The sequence below is a fragment of the Vicugna pacos genome, chromosome 7 (genome assembly GCF_048564905.1).
Source record: "Vicugna pacos chromosome 7, VicPac4, whole genome shotgun sequence".
Lineage (NCBI taxonomy): Eukaryota > Metazoa > Chordata > Mammalia > Artiodactyla > Camelidae > Vicugna > Vicugna pacos.
This window is the reverse complement of record NC_132993.1, coordinates 76485102-76502591: the sequence shown is the minus strand read 5'-3', so window position 1 is coordinate 76502591 and position 17490 is coordinate 76485102. Positions and strand designations below refer to the sequence as shown.

The following is a 17490-nucleotide window of genomic DNA, read 5'->3' as shown; positions in this document are numbered from 1 at the left end:
CTGGGTTCAGTCCCCAGTGCTTCTGTTAAGGCAAGGGAGGTGGCTTACTGTACGGAATAAGGCAACATCTCTGATACGCATCTTTTGGTGAAGAAAGCAAGATGCTGAACAATTTATAATGCAACAGAAATTTTTAAAAGGCTGGATCTGGGTGTTGGTTACATGATCGTGTTCACTTTGTGAAAATCCATCAAACAGAACGCTTAAGATATGTGTACTTTTCTGTGTATATAACATATATATTAAGAGCTTAGAAAGAAATTCCAAAAGGGGGAAGACCATAGGTACGCTTAGGTATACAGAAAGCGTTTCTAGGAGGATGTACAAGAAGCTGTTAATGTTGGCTCCCAGTCGGAAAGGGTGTTGAGGGATAGAGACAGAACAGAGGCTTCTAGGTACTGTATTTCTTTTCCTATGTGTATTACTATTAAATAAGGAATTTTTCATAAAAAATTTATAATACTATTTAAATGATAGCAGCAAGGTACAGAATGTGGTAGGGTTCTGACTACATATGTGTATGTGTTTATGTGTGAGTAATATATATGTAGTTGGATGAAGACTATATACATATACCTTTATCTGACGTATGTTTAAGAAAGAAAGAAATGGGAGGAAATTGAAAGTTAAGATATTACCAGATTTTTTTAGGTGATAAATCTGAATTTTTTTACTTTTCCTCTGTACTTTTCTGCATTTTTCCAGGTTTTCTGTAGTAAGATTGCAGTATTTTTCTGATGGACAAAAATTATAATACGATTCTTTTTTAATACTTGATCTTTGTACCTGTAGGGATTGCTCTTAGCTCTTAGCCCCTTTCTCACTCCTCTCCCCTCAAAAAAATTAGAAAATTCCACAGGTGTTACTGTTCTGTTATCAGTATGTATGAAACATGAGGCTCTAAGAATATAAAGATGGGCCGGTTAGTTACATCATTGCAGGAGGAACAGGTGCCATCATGCTGGAGGGGCATTCCAGAGGGAAATGTCGTGTAGGCGCACCCTCAGGCCACGGTGCCCTTCTTTTCCCATTGTCGCAGCGTGTAGTCTTGTTTCAAGCGGCTGTTTTTCTGTAGTAGGTGTCCTAGACCATTTCAGCCGGGCGATATTTCACAACCCTCTTTCTGCTCCTTTTTTATTTTCCGTATTTTAGAATAACTGCACAAAGACTCGCCCACTTGAACAAGTGCTTGATGAACTTTAAGCTGGGGAATTTCAGCTATCAGAAAAACCCTCTGAAGTTGGGAGAGCTTCAGGGGAATCACTTCACTGTTGTTCTCAGGTAAAGAGCTGCGGGTGGGGATGCAGAGCACAGAGGGGCTTGCGGGCACCTCCAGCTGTTCGGGACAGTTGTCACTCCCAGTGAGCTGGCCCTTACCATCATGGCAGCAGGGGGGAGGTGGAGTGGGGCGGCCCTTCAGGGCTGGGAGAGCAAATACAGCTGTGGTGTTCATACCAAAGCACCCACTGCTCTAAAAACTCAGCTCCACCTTTGGAAAGAAGCCTTCTCCTTGAAATACTGTGTTAAAAGACAATCTGTGATTTCACTTACATGTGGTACCTAGAATTGGCAAATTCATAGACACAGTAAGTAGAATAGAGGTTACCTGGGTGTAAAGGGGTCAGGGCAGGGGGTGGCAATGGAGAGTTATTGTTTGTTTAATAGGTGCAGAGTTTCGGTTTGGGGAGATGAAAAATTTCAGGAAGTTGGTGGTGGCAAGGGTTGCGCAACACTGTGAATGTACTTAATGCCACTATATTGCATACTTAGAAATGGCTAAGATGGTCAATTTAATGTATGTGTTTCACCACCATGTTTAAAAAAGACAAAAGTCCTCAGGAGGTAGAGAAAAAGCTGCAGGGGTCAAGGCAAAGGCATGGAAGCCAAGCCTTGTCACTTAGGTTATGTTTTTGCCTATAAATCTTCTCTGGGTAATTTGGGCCCCTGCAGAAACATAACAGGAACTGATGACCAAGTACAGCAAGCCATGAACTCTCTCAAGGAGATTGGATTTATTAACTATTACGGAATGCAAAGGTTTGGAACTACCGCTGTCCCCACGTATCAAGTTGGAAGGTTTGTATTTAATTTCTTAACTTTTGTCTAAAAGAGCTCTCTCATTAAAAAAAAAAAAAGGAGCAGGGTTTTTTGTTGGTGGTGTTTTTAATTATTTCTAGAATTCTTCATGTAAATCTGGGCCAAATGAACCACTGTGTCTCATCTTTTTGGGTGACCAGCTGATCCACAGCCTCCTCCTAAGTTTTGTTCTGTGTCAAAATAATACATGCACTGGGTGAAAAAAATAAAACCGAGCTCAAAAGGATGTAACCTGGAAAGTAAGTTTCTCTCTCTCCCCTGACAGCCCATCCAGGGATTCTGTTTCACTTTCTTTTTTACAGTTGAATCTTGGCTCAGTAAGTGACCTCACAACAGCAGTTGGGTGTCTCAGACCCAGAGTGGCCTGACGGAGATGGTGGAGTTTATGGTCTCTGTTAACAAGCGCTTCCTGGTCCTTAACCTTGCACCTGCCCTTCCCTCTCCCTTTAAAGAAAGTGGTGTAGGACGTAATTAGCAAGTAAAATTTGTTTTATGAACTCTCTGATTAGCTTTTAGATAATAGGAAATCCCTCTAGAGTAAGCGAGGGTGGAAATCCCACCAATAAATACTTGTGTTTATAAACCTGCTTACGCTGTCCTGCCCGGCAGGGACTGTGTTGCATAAATAGTTACTCACGTGGCAGTTAGAGTTGTGGAAGTTTGAGTTGAAAGTGATCTGAGAGATTATTTAGTTCGTGTTCTTCCCAGTACTTGAAACCTTCAGTTTTAGCAAAGATGGATCTCGGTTAGGGAGGCTGCCTGCACTCAGCGGTTGGTCGGCTGTAATCCTGTGAATGGAGGGTTTTTCTTGACTTACAGTCCACGGTCTCAGCAGCTGACTCCATAAAGCTTCATTTGTTCGTGCATTTTTAAAATCACAAAATGAAAAATATTATGTACTATTTCTTCTACCTCTTTGAGGCAGTGTTTCAAAGGTTAAAAGCTCAAGTTTCAGAGCTTTGGAGTGAAGTCAGACTTGAGTTCTGAGCCCCTCAGATTCCTCACCTGTAAAATGAAGATGGTAATCCCAAGCCTCACAGGGGTGGTGAAAATGAAGTAAGAAAAGTTATGCAGCACATGTTTCTATGCCTAGCATATGGGAAGTGTTCAGTAAATAGAAAGTAATATTTTAAAATTAAAACATCCTAATCAGAGAAAAAATTGTTGCCAAGAAGATAGCTATAGTAAATAATGATCACTATTATTAGATAATAAACGATATATATTCAACTTGCTCATGTTCAGAGGACATTGATAATGAAGATGCTGATTGTTTTATGGGAGAATAATTTGGCCTAACAGCAACCATAGGACCTTGTAAATTTTGCACTCCAAAGATAATGTAAAGTAGCTAAGAGGATGAGATCAGATTTATTGAGGAGGAAAAATTGCATAACATGCCCTAAGTATACAGTCTGTATAAAATATGTTCAAAATTCCTAACCAACGATTTTTACAGCATAAGAATGTTTCCTAGCTTTCAAATTAGCCCACTGTTACCATCTAAAGAAAAAAAATCTGTTTATAGTTTAAAGGTGGAAGAATGACTTGTATCCAAAATATTTAAGAACTCTTGCAACTCAAACAAAACAAAACAAAACAAAAAACCCCAGAAAACTCAACCTAAAAATAGTCAAAGGATCTGAATAGACATTTCTCCAAAGAACATAGACTAAAGACCAGTAAGCACACAAGAAGTTGCTTGACATCATTAGGGAATCACTAAATCATTAGAGAAAAGCAATTCAAAACCTCGGTGAGATACCACTTCTCACCCACTACGATGGCTAAAATCAGAAAGACAGACAATAAACAAGTGTTGGTGCGGGTGTGGAGAAATTGGAACCCCCATGTGCTGCTGGTAGAAATCTAAAATGGTACAGCCATTTTGGAAAACAGTCTGGCTGTTCCCCAAAAGGTTATAGTTACCATATGACCAACCCAGTTATTGCATTCCTAGATGTATACTCAAGAGAATTGAAGACATATGTCCACACAAAAATTTACACTGATGTTTATAGTGGCTAAAATTCTGTAAACAACCCTGGTGTCTGTTAGCTGATAAATGGATAAACAGAATGTAGTATATTCATGTAATGGAATATTGTTTGACAATAAAAGGGAATGAAGGACTCATACATGCTACAACATGAATGAACCTTGAAAACATGCTGAGTGGAAGAAGCTAGTCACAAATGGCAACATACTGTGTGATTCATTATATATGAAATGTCCAGAGTAGGCAAATATGGAGAACCAGAAAGCTGATGGGGCAGGGGTAATGGAGAGTAAGTAGCTGCTGATACTTAGCATAGGGTTTCCTCTTTGGGTGATAAAAATGTTCTAAAATTGATTGTGTAATGTCACACAATTCTGTGAGTATGCTAAGTCACTGAGTTGTGCACTTAAAGGGTAAATTATGTGGTATGTGAATTATACCTCAGTGAAACTCTTTTTAAAAAGATAGAATAAATCCTCATATATATGTATATGTATATAGTCAGATGATTTTTGACAAGTGACAAGATCAGTTCAAGGTGAAAAGGGCAACTTTTCAGCAAATAGTGGGGAAAGCTGGATATCCACATGCAGAAAAACCCAGATGGATGCTTACTTTTACACCATATAAAAAATAAACTCATGTGTCAAACACGTAAATGTAAGTGCTACAACTATAAAACTAGAAGAAAATGTAGTGGGTAAACTTCATGACATTTGATTTGTCGATAATTTTTTTGGATATAACACCAAAAGCATAGGCAGCAGAAGGAAAAATTAGATAAGATGGTCTTAATAAAAATTTTAAAATATTTAATATCTAAAGGACACTATCAACAGAATGAAAACAGAGTGGGAGAAAATATCTGCAAATCATACATCTGATAAGGGATTAATATCCAAAATATATAAAGAGCTCTTAGAACTCAACAACAACAACAAAAAAAACCCTAATTTTAAAATGGGCAAAGAACTTGATTGTCCTCCAAAGGAGATTGAGAGATGACTAATAAGCACATGGGAGGATGTTCAGCATCACTAATCATTAGAGAAATTGTCATCGAAACCACAATGAGATACTACTTTATACCCATTAGGATGGGTATTAATAACAAACAGAAAATAAGTGTTAGATGGGGAGATGCAGAGAAACTGGAACCTTTGTGCATTGCAAATGAGAATGTTAAATGGAACACCACTATGGAAAATGATACGGCGATTCTCCAAAAAATTAAACATAGAATTACCCTATGATCCAGCATTTCCATTTTTAGATATATACCCAAAAGAAGTGAAAGCAAACACTCAACAGATATTTATACACCTGTGTTCATAAGAGCAGTATTGGCAAATGGTAGAAGCAACAAAGTGTTTAACAGATGAGTTGATAAACAAAATGTGTTGCGTAGATGCAGTGGAGTATCATTCAGCCTTAAAAGGAGGGAAATTCTGACATATGCTACAACATGAATAAACCTTAAGACTTTTATGCTGAGTTAAATAAGCCAGTCACAAGGGGACAAGTACTATATAATTTCTCTTATCTGAGGTTGCTAAAGTAGTCAAATTCGTAGACAAAGTATAACGGTGCTTGCCAGGAGCTGAGGGGACGGGAAACTGGCAGTTACTGTTTAACGTGTACATAGTTGCAGAAGATGAAAAAAATTCTGAAGACAGGTGGTCCTTATGGTCATACAGTGTGAATGTACTTAGTGCCGCAGAGCTGTACACTTAAAACTAGCTAAAATGATCAATTTTATGATATGTATACTTTTCTACAATTAAAAAAGATAGAAGAAGGAAAGGTAGCATAAGTAGAAACCACTTTAATGTGTAGCGGGCTGGATACGACGGCCTGTTGTAAATCCAACATATCCGTCTTTAACATGGCAGTGTTTACTGAACCTCCACGTGTAGGGTAGTAAGAAACTTTAATATATTAGACCAGATGTTGGCAAACTTTCTGTAAAGGGCCAGGTAGTAAATCAGTATTTAGGCTTTGTGGGCCACAGAGTGTTTGCAGCAGCTGCTCAGCACTGCTGGTGCAGTGTGAAAGCTGCCACAGATGGTATATAAATTAATACCAGCTGTTTTCCAGTAAAACTATTTACAGAATCAAGTGGCCAGCCAGATAACAAAGGTTTTTGGGCACAGAAGTCTTTTTCCATGGTATATGGCAGACCAGTGCCTTGTCCTGAATTAGTACTGTATTCTTTTTGGAAATGGGACTGAAGGCCTAGCCAGCTAAGTAATGGGTCACTCAGGAATATATTTAAAGATTGATAGAGCACGGCTTGTTGCAGGACTTCAGTGGGGTATCTGTTAATGTCCTTCATTGCATTAGTGGATTAAAAATCTATATGATCACATCAATAGATAAACAGCATTTTATATAATTTTATACACAGAAATATCTCATGTAAATTAACTTAAATGCAAAAAATAAAATCCTTAATTAACTAGAAAACAGAAAAATTAGTGGAAGAAATTTCTATTTTGTTATGTGGGGAAGTCCTTTCTAAGCGCGACTCCAAGACCAGAAATCTTACCAGAAAAAAATGTTTGGATATGACACACAAAATATAACCTGTGTATGGGAAAAGATAGTATCATTAAAGGAAAAACTGCATACACCTACAGATCAAACAAGTCTCAAAAAACTACACTCTGAAGTGTTAACAGTGTTTATTTCTTAGAGTTTAGATAATAAGTGACCTTTCTTAGTACTGTTTAATTTTTAAGAAGCATGTATAACTTACAATCAGCAAAAGTAAAGATACATAGAGGGAAAATTTTTTGAGACATTTCCAGTAGGTTCTGGTACATTGAGGACTTAACTTTGATTTCTGCAGATAATACTATGTATAACAGTTTAAAGCATGACACGGTGGTATTTTTACTATTATAGTATTTTTAAACTGTGAAATGATGTTAAATGTTGTGAGTAAACTCTACATTCTGAATTTTCTTCTGTCTCTTAAGTTCATTTGACATTTACATTTGAAATCTATATTGTTATATTTGTTTTTCTGCTTTTAAGTTTAATAAAATATATAAAGTTAATATGATCTATTGACTTCATAGATTTGGGCAGATAAAATTCATCTCAATGCAAATTTAAGTAAAATAAATGTTGTTTAATTTTAGAGCTATACTACAAAATTCTTGGGCCGAAGTCATGGATTTAATATTGAAACCCCGCTCTGGAGGTGAGAAAAAAAAATGTCTTAGGGAAAAAAAAAAAGTATGAGTAGGAATTCATGAAATTGCTTTGAATAAAAGTATAGGTGCAAGTTGAGGTCATTATTTCAGAATTTTAAAAAATTGTTTTTAAAATAAAAGATATAGTTTATATCTATTTTTATGCAAATTGTATGTATATATTTGAGATTTGTTAATTCATATGTTATTTTCAGTTCTTTGGTTCATCTAATTTATTAATTCATAAATTATTACATTCATTTTTTTTTTCTCCATGCACACGAAATTGCTGAACGTATAGGAATCCAAACAGATTTCTCTGGTAGCTAAATAGAATATAAAAACTTGACAAAAACACATTGTGGATTTTCAGTTTGAAGAGTTCATTAAAAACTCTAAAGTCATACTGTATGAAAAGGATTTAAATACTACTTTACAAATTACCAAAATAAGTATGCCCACTTTGAGTAATTATTCATTTACAAATTAAAAAGATAAAGTCGTCTAATTTTATCAAAAGTAAGCCATCAAATTTGACAATATGGTAGAAAAGAGCAGGAAGGAAGGACTCCCAGTGTTTTGTCTGATACTGAGTCAGCTTGATAATGAACAAGTCAGTCACTGGCTTTAAGTCCTGGCGTGGCAGCATGTTGAAAGCCACCTAGTCCTGTAAGCTTTCTGCCTTTCCCATCTTTTCACTTCCTGATGGTTATTCCTGGGCCAGGTGAGCGGAAGCCCTTCAAGGTACCTTTATTTACAAATAGCATTTTCTAATTTTGTGTTCTCTGTGAAGTGTTTCAGGTTATAGAAGTCTGTCTCCCGGACACATTGTTTGATCACAGCTTTTTTTCTCCCTCCTCTCCCAGCTGAAAAGGGGTACTTGGTCAAATGCAGGGAGGAATGGGCGAAGACCAAAGACCCAGCCGCTGCCCTCCGAAAACTGCCTGTCAAAAGGTGTGTGGAAGGGCAGCTGCTCCGAGGACTTTCAAAGTACGGAATGAAGAACATAGTCTCTGCATTCGGCATAGTGAGTGCGACTTGTGAAGCCAGGCATAACTCAGGGCAGCTTAAGGCTGTCAGACTTCACCTGTAAATGTTTTACTGAACTTTGAAAGAGCAGAAGGTAACCAGGGATCCTTTGGGGGTCTCTGAGAGGTGTTCCCTGAGCGATCCTCTCCTCGTGCAGACTGATGGTGGCGGGAGAGGGTGCTGGGAGCAGGCAGTGGAGGGCCTGAGAAAAGCATCGGTGCGGAAAATACCATCTCCCAGGAAGTTCAGTTTAAATTAGGTATCTTGGCACCTGAGAAACTCAGTCCCCATCACAGAGTTTGTTCGTGGGTCCTTCCCCAACGTCAGAGCTGTGACCTGCCGTAGTGAGGGTCGCACAGTGAGTGGCCTCAGTGACTACAGTTTAGTGTGGTTTCTTCATGGTGACTCGAGAGTGGGTGCCATCCTGGTAAGTGTGGCCTGTGCTAGTGTTCAGGTTCCCTGATCCAGACAGACTGAAGTTCACCTCTTAAATGTAAGTCTTACTTACTCTTCTCCAGGTGTCCCAAAAAAGGCAGGATTCCCGCTGCATCAAAGTAGTTGTCAGTTCAGTTATTTGGGTTTTCCCCTTCCATATGTGGGAGAAAGCACTCTTGGCTTTCTGACTGATGTGTAAATTCCTTGAGTTCGCAGCCTGTGTCTTAGATTTGGGGTGGGAATTCCAAGCACTTGCTTTCCTCGCACACGTGCCTGCTCTACGGGGATGAAGCAGAGCTGCTGTAGCTGCTGCTGATTGTGAACACCCTTTAGTCTGAGGGCTTCCGTCTCTGAAACTGATGGTTATGTGTCAGTCCCTGTTTCTCTAGGCTCTTAGAAAAATGGGAGATTTAAGTTAAGAGCTTCTTAAGGGGCACCGCTGAACAGTGGGATGTCTTGGAAAGGACAGTACTTTTAATATTCAGTGTATTTTTTTTCTCTTGCCTGTTTTCTTTTGTTGTTGTTCCCTCAGATACCAAGAAATAACCGCTTAATGTACATTCATAGCTATCAGAGCTATGTGTGGAACAACATGGTAAGCCAGAGGATAGAGGAGTACGGACTGAAGCCTGTCCCAGGGGACCTTGTTCTCAAAGGAGGTAAAAAGGCAGATACCATCCTTATTCAGCCAAACTAGGGTTCAGTTATTTGACACTGTGCTTAAAGTCTAGCCTGGCTACTAATTAAGATAGAGAGCTGTCTGATAAGCTTGAAATGGAAGGACATTGTAAGCCCAGACTGACTAGTTTGGATTTGTTACCTTTCATGAAGGATATGCATCTGATTTGAAAATATGCTCCTGACTCTCTATGGGCCTCAGGTTTCTCAACTAGAATAAGATTTGAACTAAATGTTGCCTGCAGTCGCACTCTCCAAACCCTAATCTTGGTCTCGCCAGTACTTCTCTATGCTTCTGGGTGTACTTTAGCCTCCCTGCCATTTGTCAGCCAATTCTCAAGAGTTTCTTTAAGTCAACACAACGCTGGAGCTCACTTTATGTGCGAGTTGTGATGTAATAGACATTTAGTGCATACGCCATGCCTGAAATGTTCATAAAACGTGCAAATCATCCCATCTGCTTTTGAGCCCTTACTGTGTGCCAGGCTTTGTGCTCAGTAAGCCCTTCACCTACATCTTCTAGTTTAAAGCTCCTGTGAAGTGTTGTCTCTGTTCTTCAGATGAGGTTCAGTCACTTGCCCCAAGGTTCCACAGCTGGTTAAAAAAAAGAAAAGACTGGGAGGAAGAGGGTATAGCTCAAGTGGTAGAGCACATGCTCAGCATACACGAGGTCCTGGGTTCAATCCCCAGTACCTCCTCCAAAAATAAATAAACTTAATTACCTCCCCCTGCCAAAATTAAATAATACAATAATAAATAAATGAAATATTAAAAAAAAAAAAAAGAAGAAAGAAAAGGCTGGGAATCAGAATCCAACCTGTCTGTTTCCCAAGTCCATGTTGTTCTGGCTTACCAACTGCCCCGCTACTGTCTGCAGACACAGCCTGCTCATCTGCAGGTGTGCCCGGTAAATCCGTTAAAGATTTTAATTTGTTTGTACAGAAATTTTAATTACTTTTTACCTGGTTTAATTTTTCTTCATCCAGTATTGATCACATCTGGTGTGTTTTAATGTCCCTTGTGCCACCACATTTTACCCTCTAAAAAGGATTTCTTTAAAAAAAAAATGAGGGTGCAGTTGAGAAACAGATTATTTTTAGTTTTCTACTTTTTCTAAATCCATAATATTTATTTCTTGGGTAGAACAGAAAAGACAGAAGACATAGATTCTGAATTAATTTCTTTATGCTTCATAGACCACTGAACCTGTACCAGCTTGCATTTCTGACTGCTTAGATGTGTGTAATTTTGAAGAGTGGGCTCGTGAAACTGTTGCCTATTTTCTTAATTTTTCTTAATGTGTTCTTGGTGAATTCCAGCCACAGCCACCTATATTGAGGAAGAAGATGTTAATAATTACTCCATCCATGATGTGGTAATGCCCTTGCCTGGTTTTGATGTTATCTACCCCAAGCATAAAAGTAAGTTCCCTATGTGGGGAAAATAAGTAACAGAGAATGTAACATAATTAAGCCACTGGCAGCCAAGAGCAGAGAGAGGGGGAAAAAAAATCAATATTTTAAGTCTAATTTTAGAACCTTGATTTCTATTTCAAACATACATAAGCCATGTTTATTTATAAAAGTCTCCCTGAAATAGATGTGTTCAGATGGAAGACTTAAATTAAGAAACCTGATGGTGGAGATGGTGGTGAAAGTATTGGTATTATTATTGTTGCTGTTATTATTGGCACTGTTACTTAAATTTCTGAAATTCACTAATTCTTTTTTTTTAATTGAATTATAGTCAGTTTATCATGTGTCAATTTCTCGTGTATAGCACAATGCTTCCGTCATATATGGATATACATATATTCATTTAATAATTCTTACTAAGGATGGAAGGGTTTGGAAAGAGTCATTGAGAAAGCAGATGGATACTACTACTCTAACATTGCCTTTTTGAACCTTTTTTTTTTTAATCATGTAAGTAATATCTGCTCATTGTGTTTTAAGTCAGTGGGCTCAGAAGTTTATAAAGTGAAAACTCAAAATTCCCTACTCTAATTTCCCATTCCCCAGAGGCTGTTAAAAATTGCTTCTGTACCTTCATGGATGCCACTTTGTGGGGAGAATTGCAGCCTCTATTGTTCAAGGATTCAGAAATTGGGAAGAAGAAAGGCAGCTCTGAGCACGAGACTGACTTGGTGGAACTGACCCTGGAGGTTTACTCCTCGCCAGGGCTGGTCTGTAGGAGGTGGTTTTTTGTTAAAACATCTTTATTCTCAAGAGGGTAGAAACTTATCAGCATTTTATTCCTTGAAATTATAGAATGATTAGGATTAACATCTTTCTTTGATAAGGCAAATACTTACAACAAAAGAGTTTAGTAAATCGCTGCCTGCTAATTTAATCTTAAATCGCTGTGTGAAGTTGATGTCACAGAGGGAAGAGGACTAGCCAAGAGGAGGGAGAGTGAATCGGGGAGGTAGATGAGGGAGAGGTGTGGCCTGCCTTGCTGCGGAGACTGCGCAGCGAGGAACCCAGGAGATGGGTACCAGGAGTGAGAGAAAAATGCTCAGAGCCACACTGGCCCTCTTTCCAAGAAAGAAAAAGAGAACGTTCTTTTCTTCTTTCTTGTACCTCTCAAGGTCAGAAACTTGGGCCAGTACCAATTAAGACATAAATTCAGCACAGCCTTTGACAGCCGTTGGTGGAGACCTCGTGGCCAAGACGGGGGCTCACAGGCTGGACGGGTGATAGTTCAGACACGTGGATTGGCAGCAGAGGCACACTTGGTGTCAGCGGTGCTCATTGAGGGATCCCTGTTGTCCTCAGTGCGGGTCGTGAGGGAATCTTTCCTTGCCCCTGGTCTACCCAGCATTCTTTATGAATGAGTTGAGTAAAGAAATCTGCGTATCGTATTTGCAAATAGTAAAACTCCAAAAAGTTAATATTAATTGTATGAAAAATAAGTATTTAAATAGAACTGCTGAGGGCCTTTAATAGGGTTAAATGTAAATTCTCATGTTTATGCTCAAAGAACAAATGCGTAGATGGAAAAGGCCCGGTTTGGTAGTAGTCTACGTAAAACGTATCCGGTGTCAACTGTTAACGTAAGCCTGTTCCCCGAGACAGATGAGGGCTTGGTGGAGGGTAAAGAGATGTCAAAGGGGGACCAGTTGGGGGAACCATTGCTGGCCTAGAGGAGGTATGGCTTAAAGGCCCAATACTTACGAATGCATATGGAAGAGGGCAATTATTCCAAGTTCCAGAGCAGTCAACAGAAGTCACAAGAAGCCAGATTTCAGCTTGGCATAGGAAGAACCTTCTAATAATTGCACCCCTCACAAAGTAGTAGCTCCCTGTAAATGGCAACGTGCAAAGGCTGGATGACTGTCTCTCTCTGGTGTTATAAAAAAAGATTCTACATCAGGTGCGAGGGTGAGCCAGATGGTGTTCCCAGGTCTCTTATTTTTATACATTTATTTATAACTACCTTCTCCCGGAAAGAGTGAGTCTCTGTATATGGTCTCTTCCAACTCTGAGCACATACAAGTTGCAGTTGAGTAACTTCTGCTGAAGTGGCCTTTTGTAGCTGTCTTGGGGACTTTACACTCCAGGTACCGTGCCTGGCTGCAAAGATGACCCACAAGTTGGCCACACCTAACCTGGAAACAGCTAGTACTAAATTTTAATTCTAGAGAAGTCACTAAATTTTAATTCCGGAGAACAGGCTGGATCGTGAATTGAGGTGACTGATTTTGTGAAGGTGATATAACTGAATCTGTGTTACGCTCTTTGTGGTCTAGTTCAGGGTAGCTTGCTGACATGCTGCATTCCAACCAACTTTTTGTGTTTTATATTAGTTAGCGAAGCCTACAGGGAAATGCTCACAGCAGACAACCTTGATATTGACAACATGAGACACAAAATTCGGGATTATTCCTTATCAGGAGCCTACCGGAAGATCATTATTCGTCCTCAGAATGTCAGCTGGTGAGTGACCGTCCGGAATGAAATAGAACTGAATTACTACATGAAGTTTCAAGCTTTTGCATCACATGTATATTTCTCAGTGCTTAGAACCTGTCATAAAAGCATTAACTGTTGTTACTGATACTGTTCTCATACTGTTACTACTTGGTATTTTTCAAATTATCAAGAGATAAATGAATTCAAATATATAGTGAAAGTGGCTAAATTTACATCTTACTCACGTTAGTAAATTATTGAAGAAATGTGCAGAGAATGAACTTTCCCCCTATTTCTAAGAAGCAGAGATTTGCTAGCTACTTTATTCAGAATTAGCTGTGAGTTGCAAACACTGATCTAGTTGTTTTAATATCCTATTTCCAGAGAGAAAAAGATCCTTATATTAAGACACTTTAAACTACTTTAATACCTAGTATTATGTAAAGCTTTATTCGAGAATTTTAAAAACTAAAGCCTGAACTAGTTGCCCACTGTCCGGAAATTCTCTCTCTTCCTTCTCTCCATCTCTTCCTCTCCCTTCCCCTCTTCCCTCCTCTTTTCCGGATGGTGGGAGGAGGTTGGCAGAGTTGTAATCGATCTGGTCCACTCCGAAGAGCAGGTCCTCACGAGTAACAGAGTATTGTTAGTGGTGTTAACCACACTGGAGAAAATATAAATGCTGTGATTGGTTGAATTGCATCTGTGCCAAGTGAAGTTTACTGCTTATCAACTACATACAAAAGGAATTTCCATCCTAGGGAAACATTTTGCGTCTTTTACATAGGCTGGCGTCCTCTGTCCACTTGCTGTGTAGTATTTATATATAGAACTGGCCTTATTCTGTATTGACTACTCCCACCTAGAATTATTTACAGTTTAGACCTGTGTGTTTTCCTTGCTAAACAAATGGTGATACGCAACTTGGTACCTATTATGGAAATTCTCATTCACACTTTTCTTTATATGTTTTGAAGGGAAGTTGTTGCATATGATGATCCTAAAATTCCACTCTTCAACACAGATGTGGACAACCTGGAAGGGAAACCACCACCGGTTTTTGCTTCTGGTGAGTTTACTCAGCCATCAGTTCTGCGTCCACTTTGAAATGTTTTCTCATACAAAAACATACTAAAGAAAAAATCTGATAATCATCCCCACCCCCACCCACTCCGTGATTTCTATCTTGTGTTTTGTCAGTGATTGACTATCCTCCCCACCCTGTAGAGAGTGAGCGAAGGTGAGTGAGATTCCAGGAAGAGGGTCTAAAACATGAAGTTTGCATTCTCATCGTCAAATTCTGATTGCCATTCCTTTGTCTGTTTTCATCCCGTGCTGTAATTTTATTTTGTTTTTTAATTTTACATGCGTTTCTCTCCTGTGCTCTTCTGCCACCTGCCCTTTTTATGAAGGTTCTGGGTAGAATTACCATAGAGGTTCAGCTGGATGGTACTCTCACAGATCTCTTGCTTCCGCGTCTCATTCTCTGGGGCCCCATAGGGAGCAGCCTGAGGAAAGGAGCACAGATCTTTCATTTGTAGAGAGATTATGTGACTCGCCGCAGTCTGTCTGCAGCTGCCTTACTTTTCTGATGGTTCTCTTTCTTGCCCGGCAGAAGGCAAATACAGAGCTCTGAAGATGGAGTTTTCTCTTCCTCCTTCTACTTATGCGACCATGGCCATTCGCGAAGTGCTAAAAATGGATACCAGCATCAAGAAGCAGACCCAGCTGAATACCACCTGGCTCCGCTGAGGCCTTTGTCCCCAGATTAGAAAATGCAGACACGTGTTTGCTGGCTTCCTGTTCATTTTCCTCTTAGTACAGACCCATCTGTGGATTTTGGATCTTTGTAGTGAGAGACTTCGTATTTTTTCAAGTTTTTTTTAGCTTAATTTGCAATATTTGTACATGTATACAAATCTTGAGGATCCTGATTCTAGCTCAGAGAATATAGATTGGTTAGATATATTTCAGGTGCTTGAATCAGCTTTACTGGCTTTATAATAATTTTAAAGGACTTTGATTTAAAGTAGCAGTTTTCAGTTTTGCTACATCCTTGAAGGACAACAGGAAATTTTAATACATCCATGAATGGAGTACACCACAGTGCATTTTAAGAGGAAATGCAAAGAGTGATACCCCACCAACCTATGAATAGAAATACAGTAATCATGCTTACTCAAATGATGATAAAACATCTAAAGGTTTATGAACACAAAAGTGATTGTCATTATCCAGCTCATGTACCAGGTTCAGGTAAGTGTTCATAGGCTTTTCAGTTGCAACAGCTTTTGCATTTATTATTATCATTGCCTTGCAGGACAGTTGCATCAATAGGGCTCTTTTCTTGATGTAAACGTGCAGCTATTTTGTTACTTAAGGTCTAATTTTTACTATAGGTGCCTTTTATGTTCAGAACTCTTTCCACTGGCCTGGTATTTGCCCAACAGTAAATGATAGCAGATAAGAAAGCTTTTGAAACATAAAGAAGGGCTCCTCCTATCAGCTGCAGTACCCTTTGTTACCCCAGCGTAGGTATTGCCAGTTCTGGCCACGCATAAAACTTTTCTCTGGTGTAAGAGCATAAATCTGCCTTTCCAAGGGTGTGTGACATAATTGTACCAAGTTTTATTTTCTACCATTTCTAGAACCAAATATAATAAATATTTTTTAAAACTCTGTTCTCCTGGTTATGTTAATAAAATCAAATATCTAAAACTGAATGCAAATGAGAATGTAGGCCACACTGAAGGCAAGGAACTAAGTGAACGAGGACTCCTCAGAGAAGGTGTACCGTGACCAGATGTGAGATACTGTGATGGAGTGTCGAATGGTATGACTAACTGACCGTGTTAGACTGGATTCACGGTTTTCCTTGCAGTCACCCCGCTCACGTGCCTTCCGGTGTGCTTTCTGGAGTGGAAACAGAAAGGATGGAGAAAAGCGGCCCCCCCGGAACATCACGCCGTGGGAGTGTGGATGGCATGTACCCTGTATCTGGCAGTGGAAACAAGGTGGAAAACTGTTTTTCAGCCCTGGTATTTTACTGATGTCCATCACCTTGCAGAATTTTTTTAAAAAATGATCAGAACTACCATGGTAAATTCCCCTTTTGGCTGGCTGGTTCCTAAAGAGTGTTTTGCCCCACAAGGACCAAATGTATTAAATGTATATTGGTCTATTTGTACTTTTTAGGCCTAGCAAGTTGCTCTTCATCAGACTGATTAGTGAGAAAGCATTTATTAAGGGAACCTAGCTGCATACTACTGCAAGTGCATTTAGTACTTCTGCGTTTATAAATTTACATTACAAAAAAAAAGTGAGGCTTAACTAATAAAATGTTTTCCTCATTTGGGAAATACTTGTGGCTCTTTGTGGTGAGCTAACTTTCCTGGCTGCATTAGCTGACTACCAGTTTGTGCATGTCTTCTTAAACCCCGGTGGGGAAACAATGATTCAAGGCAGATTCTTAGAGCTGTTTTGAGACTTGGGGACATATCGTCCAACTCTGGGGACTTGGTCAACTTTGATCAAATCATTGCTTTAGCCTAGCTGTCAGGACATTTGTTGTTAACAAAGCAGAGGGGGCAGGATTCCTCTGAGGCAGATTTACAAAGCCTGACAGCAACCCCGCCCTCAACATAGAAGTGTCTTTGTTTCCTGGGTTTTTACCTCAAAGAAATAGTAAAGGATGATTACTTTTTATTATATAATGTAAAACCAAGTGCTGTTTACTAGTAGAAAAGTAAGCTAAATAACCACTGTCTGGCCATCAACTTTCTATTCATGGTTTCATGTAGCAGGTAATAACTAGACTGCCATTATACTAATAAAAAAAGACATCTGGTTGATTCCTGAATCTTCATGGTTGCATGTTGTGCATAATAACCAGACAACCATGATACTAATAAATTTTTCCCCCCTGGTTGATTCCTGAATCAACCAAAAAATTGCTAGCAGCTGCAATAGCACATGAGTCCTTAAAACTCCAGCAGCTGTTCCAGGCTGTACAGATAACCACAGACTGGTATGTATTTGCACTGAAATGCATTTCATGGCCAATTTTGCACTAAAAAATAAGGGTGTGTGTGCAATACAAAATAGAGAGTATATATAAATGTTATATTAACTTCTCACCTGT

The 17490-nt window shown here is 39.2% G+C and overlaps 1 protein-coding gene across 1 annotated transcript in view; it reads left to right on the top strand.

Annotated features, from left to right (window-relative positions):
• Nucleotides 1-16032, top strand: part of PUS7 (pseudouridine synthase 7) — a 47646-nt gene extending 31614 nt beyond the window's left edge. The window contains exons 8-16 of the mRNA XM_015234549.3: nt 1153-1281; nt 1951-2076; nt 7243-7304; nt 8163-8323; nt 9293-9419; nt 10758-10859; nt 13247-13376; nt 14327-14418; nt 14965-16032. Coding sequence (XP_015090035.1) covers nt 1153-1281; nt 1951-2076; nt 7243-7304; nt 8163-8323; nt 9293-9419; nt 10758-10859; nt 13247-13376; nt 14327-14418; nt 14965-15101 — 1066 coding nt within the window. The 3' untranslated portion in view covers nt 15102-16032. The remainder of the gene's footprint in view (nt 1-1152; nt 1282-1950; nt 2077-7242; nt 7305-8162; nt 8324-9292; nt 9420-10757; nt 10860-13246; nt 13377-14326; nt 14419-14964) is intronic.
• The last annotated feature ends 1458 nt before the right edge of the window (nt 16033-17490 follow it).